Raw genomic sequence first — 16465 nt, 5'->3', positions numbered from 1 at the left:
GGCTGGAACTAGCTGTTGAGGGCGTGGGGAATTGAATGAATGGTCATGATAGTAACTGAAAGGAGCTCCTGCTGTTCCTATAGTAGTCACGAAGTTCTTGCTGTCTACAGCTGGATGCGTATCCCTGTACTGTCCTCCTCCATCTCTACCCAATTCTGAAATCCAGAGTTTGAAATGTGCTGGAGCAATTCCACCCAGTCTCAGGGGAAGCAGTGAGGGCTGGGGCAGGCCCTGGCCACTTCTCCAGGCTTGTTTGTCAGCCAGAAACCTCGTGTTGTGAGTGGCTATAAGTCATGGTCTAGATGGCTGCTGAAATGCATTGCAGGGACATGTAGAAGTTAGATTTGCTGTGACAATGTTCTTGCCCTCATGTTTGCCTGTACCTGCTTTTGTGTGCTGGTGGGAGGATTTCAGTGGACTCACCTGGTGTTGCCTGTAAGAGACAAAATGGCGGGCATACAGTGTTTGTTTTCAGTATTGGTAGGGATTTATGCTCACTTCACTGGGACTGTACTGGGACGCAGTGCACTGGCCTGCCTCTTTGATTTTAACCCCCCTGATGGAGGTTCAAAAAACTGATTAACAGCTGTATAGCTCATGGGTAGAACAAGGCAAGGAAGATTAAATTAATTCTAGTGGGATGGGAGGTATACGCTTGCAAGAGTGATTGTGTGGCAATGAGAAGACTGAATGAACTGTCTTGTGATTTGCTTTCAGAGTTGATTTTTTTTTTTTCTTAGCAGTACTGAGGTTTTTGTTGTTTGCAGGAGGAGTAATTGAGTATATGGAGGTAAGTGAGGAGAAAAATAGGTGGTGGAAAACAGCAGGGCTGGGGGCAGTTAGGTGGATCTAAAGAATTTGGGGTCAAAGTAGACTTCTAAAAACTGCTTGGTAAAATAGCTTCTTGACTTTTTGTGATCATTTGGTTGCATTTACACTAGAGCTACTATTCAATGACCCAGGGCCTCACATACACTCAGTAGCACAAGTTTTACCAAAGGCAGATAATTGTAGGCTTTTATGTTATTAAGCTCTATTGCAAACAATTTAATTGCATCTGAATAAAGTTCTGTTTCCGAAACTTGCCACCCTTCTAAACTGCCTTGCTCATCTTGCAATCTAACTTGTAAAGGTCTTTATCATGAGGATCCTTTTCATTTATTTAGTTTTTTCTTCTAATATGTTTATGATGATAATATGTAATGAGGGTTTGACTTTTTTCATGTGGCTGACCTGAAGTACTTTTGTGATTAGAAAGTGATTTTTTTTGAGACAAACTTTGTTATAGGGAGTGGAATATATCAGAGCTCAGTTATTTTAAAATCAAAGAAACAAACAAAAGCATCTACAAGCAGATTAAAGAAAATAAACCAACAGGATTAATTCAAAGATCATGGTACAAAGTAAAAAAAAAACCAACCAAACGAACGAAAAACAACGCGACAATGAAGTTTTATAATGCTTCATCCATACAATTGTCTTAAACTAGCATAGTTAGGAAGAGTGAATTATGCATAAATAATGGAAAAGTTTATATGATAGTATAGCTGTCTGTGGAAATATTGCAATTAGATATGGAATTATTGTTAATGGAGACAGCCTGATGTCTGGTTGAATACAGGTATTGTAGAGAACTGCTGAAATGTAGGGCAAGCTGAAAGCAGAGTAACAAGGAGCCTGAAGGGCTGCACACACGTGTGTGTTTTGAGTGAATTACAACTGCCATACAACAAGTGGCATGTTTTGTTGTTGTTCTCCTCCTCCTGTATTTGTATTGGAGTTTTACCAACCTATACTTCTAAACAAGCTTAATGCAACTTGCCTCAGTATTAGCTTTGTGAAGTTAAAATGGCTTTTGCCTGTATGTGTTGACAGGCTTGCAGAGAGAAACAAGGCATGCTTTTCAGTAAGCACCCTGTTGCAGCTCAGGAACAAGAAGTAAAGCTAGTGAGAAAATCACCGTATGAGAAAACCCACCCAGTGCTTCGTAGCAGTAACAAGAGCCAGTAGGGTGGTAGGAAAGACAAGGCAAAGTAAGGAACAAACCGGCAAATGTGGTGTGCCATTCAGAGCTTCACGTGCTAGGAAGATTGTGGGGTTATAAAAGCCCATCTGCTGAATGGAGCGAGGGTCCTGAACACACAGATGGTGCGTGGTGTTTCAGAATCTCAATCTATCCACTTTGGCGTAAAAACTTTTCTTCAAAGTAACTTATTACATACTCATGTACTCCTAATCATGAGTGTACTCACTATGTGTGTGTTTTTAGAGTACACAAAAGCAGTCGAACAGTGGAGGGATAAGACACTTAAATTCAGAGGGAAAAAAGCAAATTCTTGAAGGCTTTAGCTTCAAAATGTTTTTGTAAAAGTAGTGAAATTCTGTTGAGCCTGTTGTCAGGTTGTTGCAGTAAATGTCAGGTGAGGGAGGGATGAATAGTAGAAAAGCTGTTGTTCAGACTGTGGATGAGACACTGTGCCTGCTCACGCTTCAGGTTTAAGGTGTGATGCTTCAGTAAGGTGACCAATAATGTTGTTAGTATATATAGTGTGTACATCTGGTTTTAAACCTCAAATTGCTTTATAATAAGCTAGTAAACATGCGTATTGTTGACATCAAACCTTTATGCAGGGATGCTGTGCTGCATGTGTTGCACCACAGTAATTATGAAATGGGAATTGTGTTTTGGGGCTTCATTTTTCTGGCTTGGGAATGTGCGTGATGCCAGTCAGTCTTGCATGGAAAGTCTTCTCAGAACTTGCTGTACCTGTGGCTTTAAGCTTTAAATTCAACTAACACTTGGTTACATTGCTGACAAAAGCCATACTGGTGGTGGCAGCAGTAGCAGAGTTCCTTCATAGTATTTTGAGAGGTACAGATAGAGTTTTTGGGATGGGTATTGTGTGATTGCAGGTTAACTTCTGCACAGTGCATGCTGGCTTTGCTTAGAAGGTTTCTGGGAGTTTTACTATGATGTCTTAGTGGGTGGTGGCATTTGAAGAATAGAAGAATGCAATCCTTCTGTCCAGTGGAGCTTTGGTAATTACTCCTCCACACACTTGAGCTTAAATAACTGAGCCCAGTGTTTTCCGTTTGACCTGGCAGAAGCCTGCAAAGTATATGCACAGAAAGCTTGCTAAAAATTTCTTGAAAACAAGTGAGGGTGTAAACATGCAACCTTCTGCTGACTTGCAAAACTGAATCAGTTGCTGCCCTTCAGCTGCTTGCTACTGCCTAGTCCTATTTCCACCATGTCTCCACTGATGGTACACACTGGTGGTTTGTGTGTGGAGCTGAGAGGGATGCCTGATAACCAAGCTACTACTTAACCTCTTCTGCTGATGTGTGGGCTGGCCTGGTCCCCAGCCTCTGCTTGGGAACATGGGCAGGTGGCTTGAGACGGTGTGCTTTATTTAGGAAAGCACGTGTGCCTCTCTTTTCACTGTGCTGGTTCTCTGCTTATGAGCCTGTGTGTATGGTTACTTTTAGAGAGGCTTGTTCCTTTTTTTGTGTGTTCAGTTGTGTGGTCTTTTCTCCATCTAGGTAATGGTTCAGTTGGGATGTGTGCTTTGTCTCTTCTACACTCTTCTCGTTCCCTCGTCCCTCGATAAACAGAAATGCTGTGCTAAACTGAAGAGCCCTCCTTCTGAGAGCTTTAACTCTGCTTCTGTGGCCCTGAGAAAGCAGGTTGATGCTGTTTGTTTCTTTGCTCTATGTTGTTATCTGATTCCCCTTGCTAGTTAGCAGTGCAGCATGGTGGCTCTGTGTTGTCATAGCTGCTGCGTGATGGCCTTTGCAAACTGACCTCAGGCTGGTTTAATAATCAGTTAATTTGCAGGTTCCAGTAGATTCAATATTTAACAAAGGACATGGTTTTACCTCACTCTTTTTCTCATCGTGCTAATTGGTGAGGGAAGGGAGAAAGAAGGCCAGTAATTTTAGCAGTGATGTAATTTTAACAGTAATGATGCACTTCTAGTATCTGACAACTGTGATGCAGTGATTTTATTTTTTTTTAATACAGTCTTTGTAGAGTACGATAGCAACCAAAATGTCTGATGTTGGATTATCTATTGAAATACACTCTCTACGCTTGTTGCGGTCTTAGCAACCTTAAACAAACACACAATGATCTGCAGTTTGTAGCTGTTAAAAGGAAATCAGTGACTGAAGGTTGTGAATTGGTGTGTAAGCTTTTAGCAGTGAGTGCAATTTAACTGTTGGGACAAATTAACAAGAGGTATAGTAAGTCTGCAGTTAACTGGAGGCTTTAAAGAGCATTGAGCTGGAGCGTGTGTTTTGTGGGGGTGTTTTTGGATGTTTTTTCCTATTTAGTAAAGGGGGCTTCCATGAAAGTAAAGCCTCATACTGTGGCAACAGAGTAGAAAATTATAAGATAGGTTTTCTGTAGTTTGAGAAATCATGAGGTGTTGCTCTGGCATTGCAGGAGAAGGAACAGTGTGGCACCCACCATCATCAGCTGGGCAATGTGGGGTCCCCAGGGGCCGTGGTGCTGCTCTGGACCATGGGCTGAGTGCTTGCACCCAGGCTCTGTGCTGTGTCACTGTGCTGGGTCCCCTACACTCAGTGCAGCCTGCCCGTGCTGAGTGAGCAGGCAGGTTTTGGTGGGTTTGGTATGTATTTTTATTTCCTTTTTTTCTTTTGACTCTAACTGTAATGCTATTTTGGAAAGACGGGTGCTTGCCTTGGGTCCTTGACAGGAGATGGATTTATCCTCTGAGGACTGGAGAGTTTAACTGGAGATGTAATTGTGTTGGAAGTGTAACTGTGTCCTCTCTCTGCAATTGCTCTATTTATTCTTAGTCTAACTCCAGTCAACACAAATGAGTTGAAGTTCTCATGTATTTGTCAAAATGTGCTAATGGACAAGAAGCTGTTTGCAGGAAGACTGTCCTGGGCTGCCTATGGTCAGCTATATAACTATAGGGAACATCTATTCCTCCCCCTTACCCCTTTTCTCCCCCAGTTTTAGGGTGGCTCTGATAGTTCCTTGCTGACTTTGAGCTTTTTGGACTAGGAAAGGACACTCTGTATAGCTTAGGGACCTCTCTACGGTACTCTTGCTGTTCGAGGATGGAATGGGGACATTTGGGGCTCCTAATGCAGGCTTTCTGCAGATCTCTCTTTTCCTAGTGAACAAAACTCCTCATCCCCAGCATGGGGACTGTGGGAAGTCGAAAGGACTTCATTCACAGTTCCTGCAGAAGGCAGAGCAGCTCTGCGCAATGCTGTCCCTCTCTTGCCTTCTGTGGCTTTTGGTTTTGGAAAAGGATGAACAAAATACATTGTTGCAAACGGGAAGGGAAGCAGACTGTCTGGGTGGGAGAAGTTTAATGCTAATTTTTACAATGAGTGGTAATAAATATGTGTACTTGTGACAGTTTGATGGCAGTACACAAATAAATAGTGTGCTCTAAATGGTACAGCGGAAGAGTTAATGTCTTAGTGGGTGCTATCTGATCACCCATGCATCATCTTGGGGCATTAAAGAAGAAAAGCAAACTTCTAGATGTTTGAAGCTGCAGTTGTTGGTGGCACTCTTAATCACTAATGCCTCAGTCATTGGTCTGACTGTGCCACTGTAGAAATACACTGTGATAAATTTATCTGTGGTTATCTCCCCTCCTTCTTGCCCAGCAGTAGATGAGGATTTTAACTTTCAAGGGGAAGGCTGGGATTGCAGCCTTAGCTAGTAGAGGCATCCTCAGCAAAGGCCTGAAGGCTTTGGCAAACAGAGGGCTGTGTGCTTGCTCCAGAGCTGCTCTCCAGGCTTCCTCTCCAGGCTGCTCTCCAGAGTCCTTCCCCTCTGCCCAGCCCGAAGCAAACCCTCTGTCCAGCCCTGCTTGGTCGGGAGGATTGGCTGCTCCTGTCAGTTTAGTAAGGACTGTTGGTGTTCAGAGTGTGTATATAGCGTGTGTGTATATGTGTGTGTGTGTGTATATATATATATAGGGAGGGGACAGGAGAATTGCATACAAAGCTTGTAGCCATTCCTTTGTCCAATTTTGTGGTACCTGAAGTTAGAAGGTGGTTAGTACTTTGCTGCTCTAGCTGGTGAACAGGGAGGAAGAGGGTCCTTCCACAGAGGAGCTGCCTCCTGTGGGGCTCTGAATATCTGGTGTATTGACTTACAGGCTTTGGAGTACCTCGAGTTGCTCTTCTCCTGATGAAGGGACCGTTCTTATTCTTTATTAGTGTGTACCCTGGCCAGAGTTTGTTAGCAGAAGTAGATTTAACTAACATAAGTCAGAAAGGATACCTATGGAAGTGTGCTCAAAATTAAATCAACCTACATGACTGCAATTAAGAATGAAATCTTGTAGGATTCCCGTTCTTCCTACCTGCATCTTCGAGTATGAAAAGAATGTATCAGTAGACACTTTCTAAGGAAAAATCCCTGTGCAATTTAGAAGGAAGCTTTGAGAGGTTTCTGGTTTTGGAGGTGCAAATAGACATTTACAAAATGAGTGACAGGAAAAGGTACAAATAAATTGTTCATATGCTTGTCTACACCATTTCTTCTCAAGCTTTGGATTGCATCCTGGCACGTGGAGGACAAGGGAGCAAGATGTGTTTTGGAGGCGGTGCCTTTTCCCGCAGCAGTTCCTGGTGCTGTGGAGTATGCTGAGGGCAGAGCTCTGTCCTGGGAGGAGTTGTCCACCAGTAGCTCTCAGTTGCTTGGCTGCTGGGCTGAGCCCAGGCCACTGCAGCAGGGCAAGTGGTGTGGAGAAGTGTAAACCATCAGGATAGCTGGTTGGAGGGGCTGGGGCACAGAAGTAATGGTCCCTCTCCTGTGCTTGGGCTTGCACGTTGCCACTTGGGATTCAGAGCAGGGCTCTCTCTGAAATGCATGCTACTTCCCAGCATACAAGTACACAAGTGCTGAGCTGTGCATCTGCTATTGATTGGGATTTATTTTATAAACGTGCCCATGAATGGGCAGGAATCTTGTTTCAGAAGGTGTGCTCAGTATCTTAAACAAGAAGCAAAATGCAGAAGGCTCCTGCGGACCTGCTGTCACTCCTCTGGGCTGCTGGAAAGAGGTGGCACAGGATGTTCTGTGAAAGGGGGGGGTACTGGCTGTGTGTCATGGTTGGGTTTCACAGGTACTATTATAATGTAAGCAACGCTTTTGGAAGAATGTGCTCCACAGGTTTTCTCAGTATTTACGTGCAAAATATTCCCTTCAGTATCTATACACCCCCCTTCCCCAAGATAGAAGAGGAACTTTGAAAAAGACTAACTAAAATTGTGGAGGTTCTTGAAAGCTGTCGCAGTTTGTCATTTGCAGTTGCTGCTGTTATTTCTTTTGCAGGATGAGTCTCTCTTGCAGGATGAGTCAGTGGGTTATTTGCAACAGCCACAGACATGCTGTTTTACGAGAACCATGTGTGTGAAGTGCAGCGTGGCTGAAAAGCTGTGTGCTGGAAGAGTTTGGTGTTGGAGCTGCCCGTGTGAGCACTGGGAAAGTATCTGTATGTTATCTGTACTGCAGTGATCCAGCAGCTGCTGTACTCGGAACTATGTTCCTTTTCCACAGTAGCGAGGTCAGTTACTGTACTGCTAATTCCCTTTCCAGGAGAAAGCTTTATTGCTGACAGGAACCTGCTGTGTGAAAGAAGGTTTCAATAGAAGTGCTAAAAACTTTGTTATCCATCTGAAGTTGCTGTTGCTGTGAGTTTCCTGGAAGTGAGGGATAAACAGATGACTAGTTTCCATCAAAATGGAGCAAGCACTTGAAACATTACTTTATGTTTTAAGTTCCTGTCCTTGCCTTTTCAGCATCCTTTTCCTTAGCATTATCCTCTAAACTCTCTTGTTTGCTTGCTTAAGCAACCATTGTGTGATCTGCTAATTCAAAACATGTTTGTTAGGCCAGAAAAAGAAAGAAAAAGGTCCTGTCATTTTGTTGTGGTGAAATAAAACATCCTGAACAAAATTATGGGGTGTTAATGTCCCACAGCATGAGAAGCGCTAAACTAGAAGGTCATTATAGCAGTGTTATAAAGGGTAGGGCTAGAGAGGTAGCTCAGGAGCCCTGCAAAAGAGTGTGCTCCTCTAGGAAGGAGAAGGCTCTTGGCTTATGTTTGACGGAGGAGGAGAGTGAAGGAGGAACTCTGTGTGTCCTTGTTCTGCTCCCATAAGGAATCTTCTAAGTTGGGGTTTTTCCTCGTCCATGGAACAAGCTTTTTTCTGCAGGCTTGTCTGGAAGAGTGGAAGGTAGAGCAGGGTTAACCAGGGCCTACTTAGAACAAAGCTAGAAGGAGGGAGGCTATGAAAAAGGAGCCAGTTTCCTCTTCTCAGAGTCAAGGCATTCAAGGCTCTTGGAAGGCTCCCAGAAGGTAAAAAAGAAATGGAAACCAATCTCATTCTGGACTGCCTTGCATACAGGGAATTTTTATAATTAAAGGATGTTGCCCTCTGCACCCATTGTTGTTTGCCTCTGTGAACTTTAATTTTACTTTGAACCCAGTGCTGACTTCATATGTGCTGGGGCTGTGATAGAGAAGTGATCTTAAGTAATTATGAGCTCACCTTCAAATGAAAGGATGCAGTTCTCTGTTGTTTTTCTTGTTGTTCTCCCCCTCCCTCTTTTTTCCTTCTCCCCACACCTCTACACTTCCTAACTTTCCCATTCCTTGCTGCATGGACTGAGCTGTTGATGGACAGTGTTTCACATGTGAAGTGTGGCATCCAGATCTTCTCTTCTACAAGTACTGAGTTGCCATCTAAGCTCCAGTCCTGAAAACTGTGAAAGTAAGCTTGTCGTTTGTTGAGCCTAGCCTTGCTCTTCTCCATGCTTTGTAATACATGGGCAAGCATAAACCCATGTGATCTCTACATGCTAGACTTCTACTTAGGCTTCACTCTACTTCTGTCTTCCCACTGTAGTTTCAGCTGGTCTGTTTGGCTGGTCTTTTTTATCTTACATGATGATAAGAAGACTAGGCAGCCAGCCAGCTGCTGTTGAACTACAATAGAGCCACTGGTATGTACAAAATTTGATTATTGCTGTCAACACCAGAGTGAATAAAAGAGAGCATGTACTCCAATCAGAGAGCTACTAAATAAACGGCCTATTGAATTCAGTAGTAGTAGGAACAAGACCATGTTCTCCTAATGAATGAAGTGGCTTATGGGTATAGGGCGTGCTAGTGAGTTTGTTTAAAAAAAACCAAACCCTCAACCAAACAACAAAAAATCCTCTTTTGCCTTCTTTGGAGATTACTTTCCCCAAAAGCTTCCATTTCTGTATTATCAACTCTTGTGGTTAATGCATGGATTTCACACCCAGTACTTCAGATTTTGGCAGAGGCCATCTTTTTAAAATTTAGATTAAAAAATATTCCTGCCATCCTAAAGCTAACTTTTTTGCAGATAGGTTCAGATGTGAAACTAACTAATGTTGTTAATTCTATCTCTATTTAGGCAAGAGACGGATTATGTTTAAATTAAAAACAAACAAAAAAACCCCTTATTAAGTTAATATTCTCATTGTATATTCTTATGTTGGATTTTCAAAGTAAAACTTGCTGTTAGATAAAAGTGGTTTCTCTAATGTATGGGATGAAGTTGCTGGTGGCAAGAAGAGCTTGGGAGCTGAGGTTCTCTGAAAGCTCTCTGGTGAATGAGTGGCTTCCCTCAGCCCATCCAATATCTTCATGTTGAAGTTCAAGAGACTGATGGAGGCTCAGAGATCGGTGTTTCTCTAACTGCTCTCACTAACTGCACACCCTTTCTTTGTTCAAGGCCAGGTTGGATGGGGCTTTGAGCAACCTGGTCTAGTGGAGGGTGCCCTTGCTCATGTCAGGGGGGTTGGAACTAGGTGATCTTTAAGGACCATTCCAACCCAAACCGTTCTATGACTGAGGAGCGAGAAACCCAGAAACGTTGTAACAAACTAGCTAAATCCTGGAACTTGTACGTATCGTTCACTCTTGGCAAGTGTCTGATGGAGAGCATCTTAATTTGTTTGTGTATGGGCCTTGGAGTGGCAGAGACTAGGGTGAGATATTAGATCAACAGGAGAGTGCTTTTATGGAATGCAGACCAGTCTTATCAAGACCTGAAAAGAGGGAGTTCAGGTGCTGTTGGTAAGACTTCTGGTGTATGTGCATGGCTGCCCTCTGATTGTCTTTGTATGCTTGGTAGAGTTGACAGCATCTTTTTGTTTTGTGCTTGTAAAGTGCTTGGCACAGTAAGGTTTGTATTTGCTATGGCAAAATACATCCTTGTAGTTTGTATTTAAAAATAGGAATCCTAGCTTTAAAACTTTATTACCATTCCATGTTGCTTTTTTTTGCGCGGTCTGCAGAAATATTTAGATACAAATGTCTGTTTTAGCCCCTGAATGTATGGTTGTCTTTATTCACAGAAACAAAACTCCTTTTGTGTGTGTCTTTCAGGCTTTAGCTTTGAGGAGTTCTTGAAACTGGATAAAAACCCATAACCCACCCATAACCCACAAAACAAATCAAGACCAACTCCTGCCCCCAGTAAAATTTAGAGAAAAATCTTATATTGATTTCCCTACCCCCAGTGTCTGTCTGGTATGTGACACAGTAAACTGTCCCGACTGAATATTAATGAAAAATTGAGAGCTGTCTGATAGGATAATACAATGAGACAGACAAATAGCATCTGTCTTTCTGCTTTTGAAACCAGTTTTCCTGTGTGCAGCTCCTCTCTGGTCATACTGCCTGTACTCCTGTGTTACAGTTAATCTCCTCTTGCATTCCTTTTTTCTGACTATTGGAATTCTATGCAGTTCAATATCCTAAAGCACGTAATCTGGAATCACATCTTTCGTAACTACAGAATTCAAAATCCTCTCAATTTGATTATAAAGTTGGCAACTGGATGTTGAAGGTCGGGGGATTGGATTTGCTTTCTGTATAGGTGGTAAACACAGTGTAAAGGCCCACTTGTAAAATAACTGATGCTATCATAGCCTTGGATTATTAATCTTCTGCTTTACTGGGCTGTGGTCTTGTCTTGTTTGGAATTACTGCACAGTGGAAATGGCATGCCTAATCAGAGTTTGTAATTTTTGGTGTGGAGCTTGATATGTAGGATTTCCTTTTTGTGCTGGAATCTTGTGTTAAATTTTTCTTGTGCTCTTCTGAAAGGCCATTAGAAGATGTAGATGCTCACCTTGCAGCGTCGTTCTGGTTTCACGTTCTATCGAATGTGTGGAAAAAGTGTTATGGTAATGCTGCAAGCTTTTTGCAAAATAAATGCTAAAACCATCTAGGATTTTTGAAAATAGTATGGTATTTGAACAGAAGAGGAAAATTTCCACCTTCTTTCCTGTTTTCCATATGTAGAATTGAACTTGTGAGTGCTTTCAAAGCTGGAGGGTTCTTCTGTTTTTGTAAGGAGTAGCACAGCAGCATATTTATCTGTTCTTAAAGAGGGAAAAAAACCAACCCCTCAGTTATCTTGAAGTCTCTTACTTGTTTATGTGCAGCCTTTTCAAAAGTTTGTTTCCTGAATGGTTTTGTCAGTCACTGTGTGGCTGAATGTGTCGAACCCTCTGAGGAAAACCAGTGCTTTCCTCCCCCCCCACCCCGAATCCCGGCATGCAGTTCTTGCACGGGTACTAGCATGTACTTCCTCTGCATCTTCACTTTCCTGTTTTTCAAAGAGTGAGCTTGATCATGAGTGTTCAAACAGCCAAAGAAGTTGTGTGGAAAAAGTACAGGATTGCTGCGCCTCAGGATCCTGACAGGCAGACCTGTTGCCCTCCGCCGGGTGAGTATGTGCTTACCTATCATTTCAAGGCTCTGGTGGGTAAAAGGGTCAGCCATGTGGGTCTGTGTTTATCTTCTACACCTGATGCGAGCTGCTGCTCTTAACTGTGTTCAAGTTTGCTGACTCTAACAGGAGCAGGTTGTGGAAGGCATGGCAGGACACAGTCCTGCTGTTTTCTGTGGTGCTGCTCCATTGCAAGTGCTGTGCGAGCCCTGGCTGTGGCACGCCTGCAGCTAAAAGATCCTTCTGGTAATGCTTGTGTTGTGGGCTTCCCTTTCGCCTATAACGTGCTAACTTTTTCGTGGCATAAGTTTTATTGCTGTTCTGTCTGGTTAAAAGTCTTAATGCCCACAATTTTCTTGAACTGTGCGTTAAGTTACATTGATTTCAGTACTTAGTTGTGTCTTAATTCTCTACGGTTCTGCTTACTATGTCTTCCGGGAATTTGAATGTGCAGTGCCTTCACCCCTCACACATTTTTTTTGTTGTTCACACTTTGGTGATATCTCCATGGAGCAATATTTCCTGTGATTTGTATGTTTTGGGGTAGGGTTTTTTGGAGGAGAAGAAATTGAGGATGTTTCCTTTTCTTTCTGCCATCCTTTCCTACCCGTCCCAATTGAAATTTCATGGATTGACTATTCTGCTGTTCTGTGACCAGGGCCAAATAACATAGATTAGCATGGAAAAGGCAATTTGAAGATTCCTGGTACCTGTGACTATGCTGTTTAGATACAGTAATTGGCAGATGAGGGCTGATTTGTGAGTTGGTGTCAGAAATTTGTAGATGGAGAACCTGCTGGAGATCTGAGAACCTGATCAACTGAGAATTTGGTCCATTTGACCTGACTTCAGATATGGGGTTTTTTTGTACAAATCTGGAGTCTGAATGTGGATTTTTAGAAAAAGAAACAAAAATCCTCTTAAGATGTAGCAGTGTAATGGCTAACTTTAGAATAAAATGATGGGCTGGGACTCATGTATGTTTCCTTCTAGAACAATGAGTTGGATTTGGATATATGCCAGTCTAGTTGAGAGCAGAAACTTTCCCTTTATGTTCCAGACAAAACTCTGTTAAAACTGGCAAAATTGTCAAGAAAGCTCAGCAATGTGAGTGGAGTTGCTTTTGACCAACTCTGGAGAGGTCACTAAATCACAGGTTGTGGAGATCTGGTGTTCATCAAAATCTGCCCGTACTCGACCTGCTAATGAGGTACAGCTGCAGTTGATTTCTCCTGGAAAATTAGAAGTAGGAGGAAATCAGTTTGGTTTTTATCCTGGGCCATTGTTCAGGAGAAATGTTTGTTCTGGCTCTGTGTATATTAGTGTGGGGTTTTAGGACAATTTTGCAGAATTTTTTTCCTGTTTTCTTTTATCACTATATTTTTAGAAAAGCATAAGCTTGGGGCAAGTGTTATAACCAGTCATGTAATCAACTGATGAACACTGCATTGTGAAACCTCTGAAATGTTCAACTATGGGATAATGGTGTGTGTGTGTAAATCTCTGAGTTTTCCTGTCTCAGTCTTTCAGGTGTTTTTAATGTGTAAGTGCCAGAGTGTGTACACAGGTAATATTTGGCGAAGTTTGTGTGTCTATGGGTGGTTTCTGTGACTGAGGCTAGGCGAAGGAGTAAATCTAGCTGAGTAAAGGCTGCTCAGGTGCTTTATATGATTGAGCAGAGTGTGCTTCGTGACAGGTTCTTAAGAGCTGTTTAACTCTCTATGAACTGAGAGCTGTCTGCTTTTAAAGGCATGCATATCATGGCTGGTATATTGCATATAATTTTTCTTAAGCAGCAGGATTTTCCCAGGAAATTCCTTGCATTATAATCTTAATCTTAACACTTTTGTAAAGTAGTAGCAGTGTAGATTTGCTTTTCAGGAGTGTGATGGTCTTGGATTCACTGCCATCTGCTCACTTTTTTGTTTTTAATACAATGTATTTGGAGGCTGTGAGGAATGTGTGGCTTTGGACACTTGTTAGAAGGGCTTGTGTTGGAAATTCACATAGAAGAGCCAAAAATCAGAAAAAACATAGAAGGTAAGAGTCATGGAAGAGAAAAGAAGAGAAAGAAAAACTAAAGGTAAAAGAAATTAAATCTGGGGGAGGGAGGAAGCCTTTCTATGAGAGGAAAGAATTTACAATGATGCAGTACTTAGAAATATTCAAGCAGGAAAAAAAATGGGTGGAAAAGTTGGGAGGGGTGTGTGTAATCATTTCTTCTTCACATCCTTTGCTTTCAGACAAATCTGGAATGTAAATAACAGGGAAACTTTTGAGAAGTTTAGGAAGCACCTTGTCTGCAGTGCTCTGGCTAGAATTTTTAGGGGTGGTTATTGGCCTGTAAATGCTGCAGAGTCAGCAGAGATGTGGCTTTGGTTTTACTGGGTGGCTGCTTGTTGTGAGAATTGGTGGGGGCTGGAGGAAGGGAGGCTGAAGCTCATATCTGATAAAATGTGTGAATGTAAATGCGTTAGTTTAGGTGAAAACAAAAGGGATAAGACTCTTCTGTCTTCTGAAGTCTGAACATGAGCGTGTCTAGTCAGAGATTGGTTTATGGCCTACAACGTACTAAATAATAATTTACCTTGTCTAGTGGGATGTCCTTCTTTATAAAAGTCTAATCTTTCTTAATAACCTTTTAAGGTCTCAAGTCAGTGCTGGCTGCTGGGAGTCGGTAGCACTGCTATGGTGGCATAGTGCCTAAATGGAACCAGAGCTGGCTCTTTATAAGGGAGGGGGGAAAAAAGGGATCTTGTACTTTCTTCGCCTATTCAAACAAATGGGTTCTCTTCTTTATAGTTGTTCCATAATTTATATTCTTCCAGGAAAATTTCTGAAACTCTTCCAGGAAAACTGTTGGGTTTTTTGTGTATTTATACATATTCTACTGGTGTAGCAGTATTTGTTGTGATTGTTTTTATTTATTTTTTTTCCCCTACATCAGTCGCCTCATTACCCAGATGGATGTCACCCTGTCATTTGAGGGGAGGCTACTTATCCTATATTAAGGAGGTAGAAAAAGATGCCAGCTCTGTGAAACCTTCTGAAAGGGGTTGTCTTGTAGCACTGTTTCTAGAAAAAAAATGCCAACCTGAAGCCAATAGAGCACTCTGCAGTAATTAAATAAACTATGTTAGCATCTTAGTAATATGCCACTAGAAATTATTTTGTTATGTTTTCTTACAGTTGTTAGCAGAAGCAAAAGAGATAATATACATTTTATTGTGTGAGCTAATTGTGCAGGCCCCACCCGAGTGATTAAAAAAAGTGTTGGGGGTTTTTTTATAGCAGTAGGAAATAATGGCAATGACATGACGGAGGCATTTTGCAAACTGATAGTTTAAGAGCATGTATTTTGAAGCTCTTCTGTTACCATTCGGGTCTCCCTTCTTGCCTCCGTTTGGAAATCCCAGGAGCACCGGTCTGCAAATGAAAAGCTTCCTTTCAGGTGGGAATGAATTTATCCTTGTTTCCACAAGATACATGCACTGATAGCAGCTTGAAATTACTTAATCATGAGACCACAAGCTGTTACAGTAGTAAAAAAATAATATTTACTGTACTGTTCATATTACTGTAAGTTCTGGGTTGGTTAGTTTGCTTAGTAGAGCTGTGCTGGACCTCAAATCTGTTTGGTTTGAAACAACTGTGGCTTTTAAACACGTGAAAATGGGATATTTCCTTTTTGGCAGCAGGTGATGAAGGATGTGTTCTGAAATGCAGCATAGTAGATGAAATGCATAAGAACAAATTACAAAGTAATTGCATCATATTGCATAGTTGTCTTTTGTGGCTTCACATGAATTGATTTTCAGGTTCTGAAGGACTTCTTTTAAACTCTTCATATGTATATTAAACTATTAAATGCACACGCATATTGAGAAAGTGGAAAATATTTCTCTGCCCCTTTTGTAAACTGTCAGGGAGTGTTTTGCCACTGGATGTAGGCTGTGCCCCTCTACATTGTCTTGGATGGAGTGGTGCCCATGACTCACTTCAGCCGTATGGAGAAACCGTGTTCCCTCTGGCTGGTGAATAATCTGCTGCTGGTTCACTTTTATGTTTTCACTGAAATGTTCTGACCCCTTACTGGAGGGCTCCATATGCTTCCTGCCCTCGTCCCTGATGAATAGGGCAGGAATTGGCAGCAGTATGGCCTGCTATGTGACCTAATTTGTGTGGCGTCTGGGTGGAGCGCGCTCTAATCTTCACTAAGCGAGTGGCTGAGAAAGTGAATTGCAGTAATTCCCTAGCTGATCCTCCAGCGGGTAAAAATCGTGCTTGTGCTGAAGGGGAAGGAGATGCCTTCTTGTACTCTGACACTTGTTACGTGCCGTGATGAATTTCTATGTATAAACGTTCAGAAAAGCAGCAAACAAACAGTTCAAGGGTTCTCCACATAAATTTGGAAATGTGGTGGCTGACTTCTGTGCTGTGCAGGGTGACAGTCGACAGCTTTCCCCTGATGTCTGCCCTGTTCAAACCTGGCACACAGCACTGTGCTCTGACAGCTTTCTGTGATATTTGACAGATAAAAGAGCATTTAGTATCGCTTGTGCAGTTGGAGCAGGACGGTTGTTTGTGTCTTGCTAAATTTCACTACAGTGTGGATTTTGTACTACAATTATGAAATATTTCCTCTTTATTGAGACAAAATATTCAGGCTTGCTTGACTGTTCTGGCT

General features: G+C 42.1%; 1 protein-coding gene across 5 annotated transcripts in view; it reads left to right on the top strand.

The window, feature by feature from the left end:
• Window positions 1-16465, top strand: part of UTRN (utrophin) — a 374126-nt gene that overhangs the window by 33381 nt on the left and 324280 nt on the right. For 2 of the 5 annotated variants that reach the window (XM_030500123.1, XM_030500122.1), the window contains exon 1: window positions 10827-11775. The exons of the other annotated variants lie outside the window; for them this stretch is intronic. In XM_030500123.1, the coding sequence (XP_030355983.1) occupies window positions 11682-11775 (94 nt within the window). In that variant the 5' untranslated portion in view covers window positions 10827-11681. Of the gene's footprint in view, window positions 1-10826; window positions 11776-16465 lie in introns of those variants that run through there. 5 annotated transcript variants of the gene reach the window in all.

Source organism: Strigops habroptila, chromosome 10 (assembly GCF_004027225.2).
Source record: "Strigops habroptila isolate Jane chromosome 10, bStrHab1.2.pri, whole genome shotgun sequence".
Classification (NCBI taxonomy): Eukaryota; Metazoa; Chordata; class Aves; order Psittaciformes; family Psittacidae; genus Strigops; species Strigops habroptila.
The sequence above is the reverse complement of the archived record's forward strand: the minus strand, read 5'-3'. Positions and strand labels throughout refer to the sequence as shown.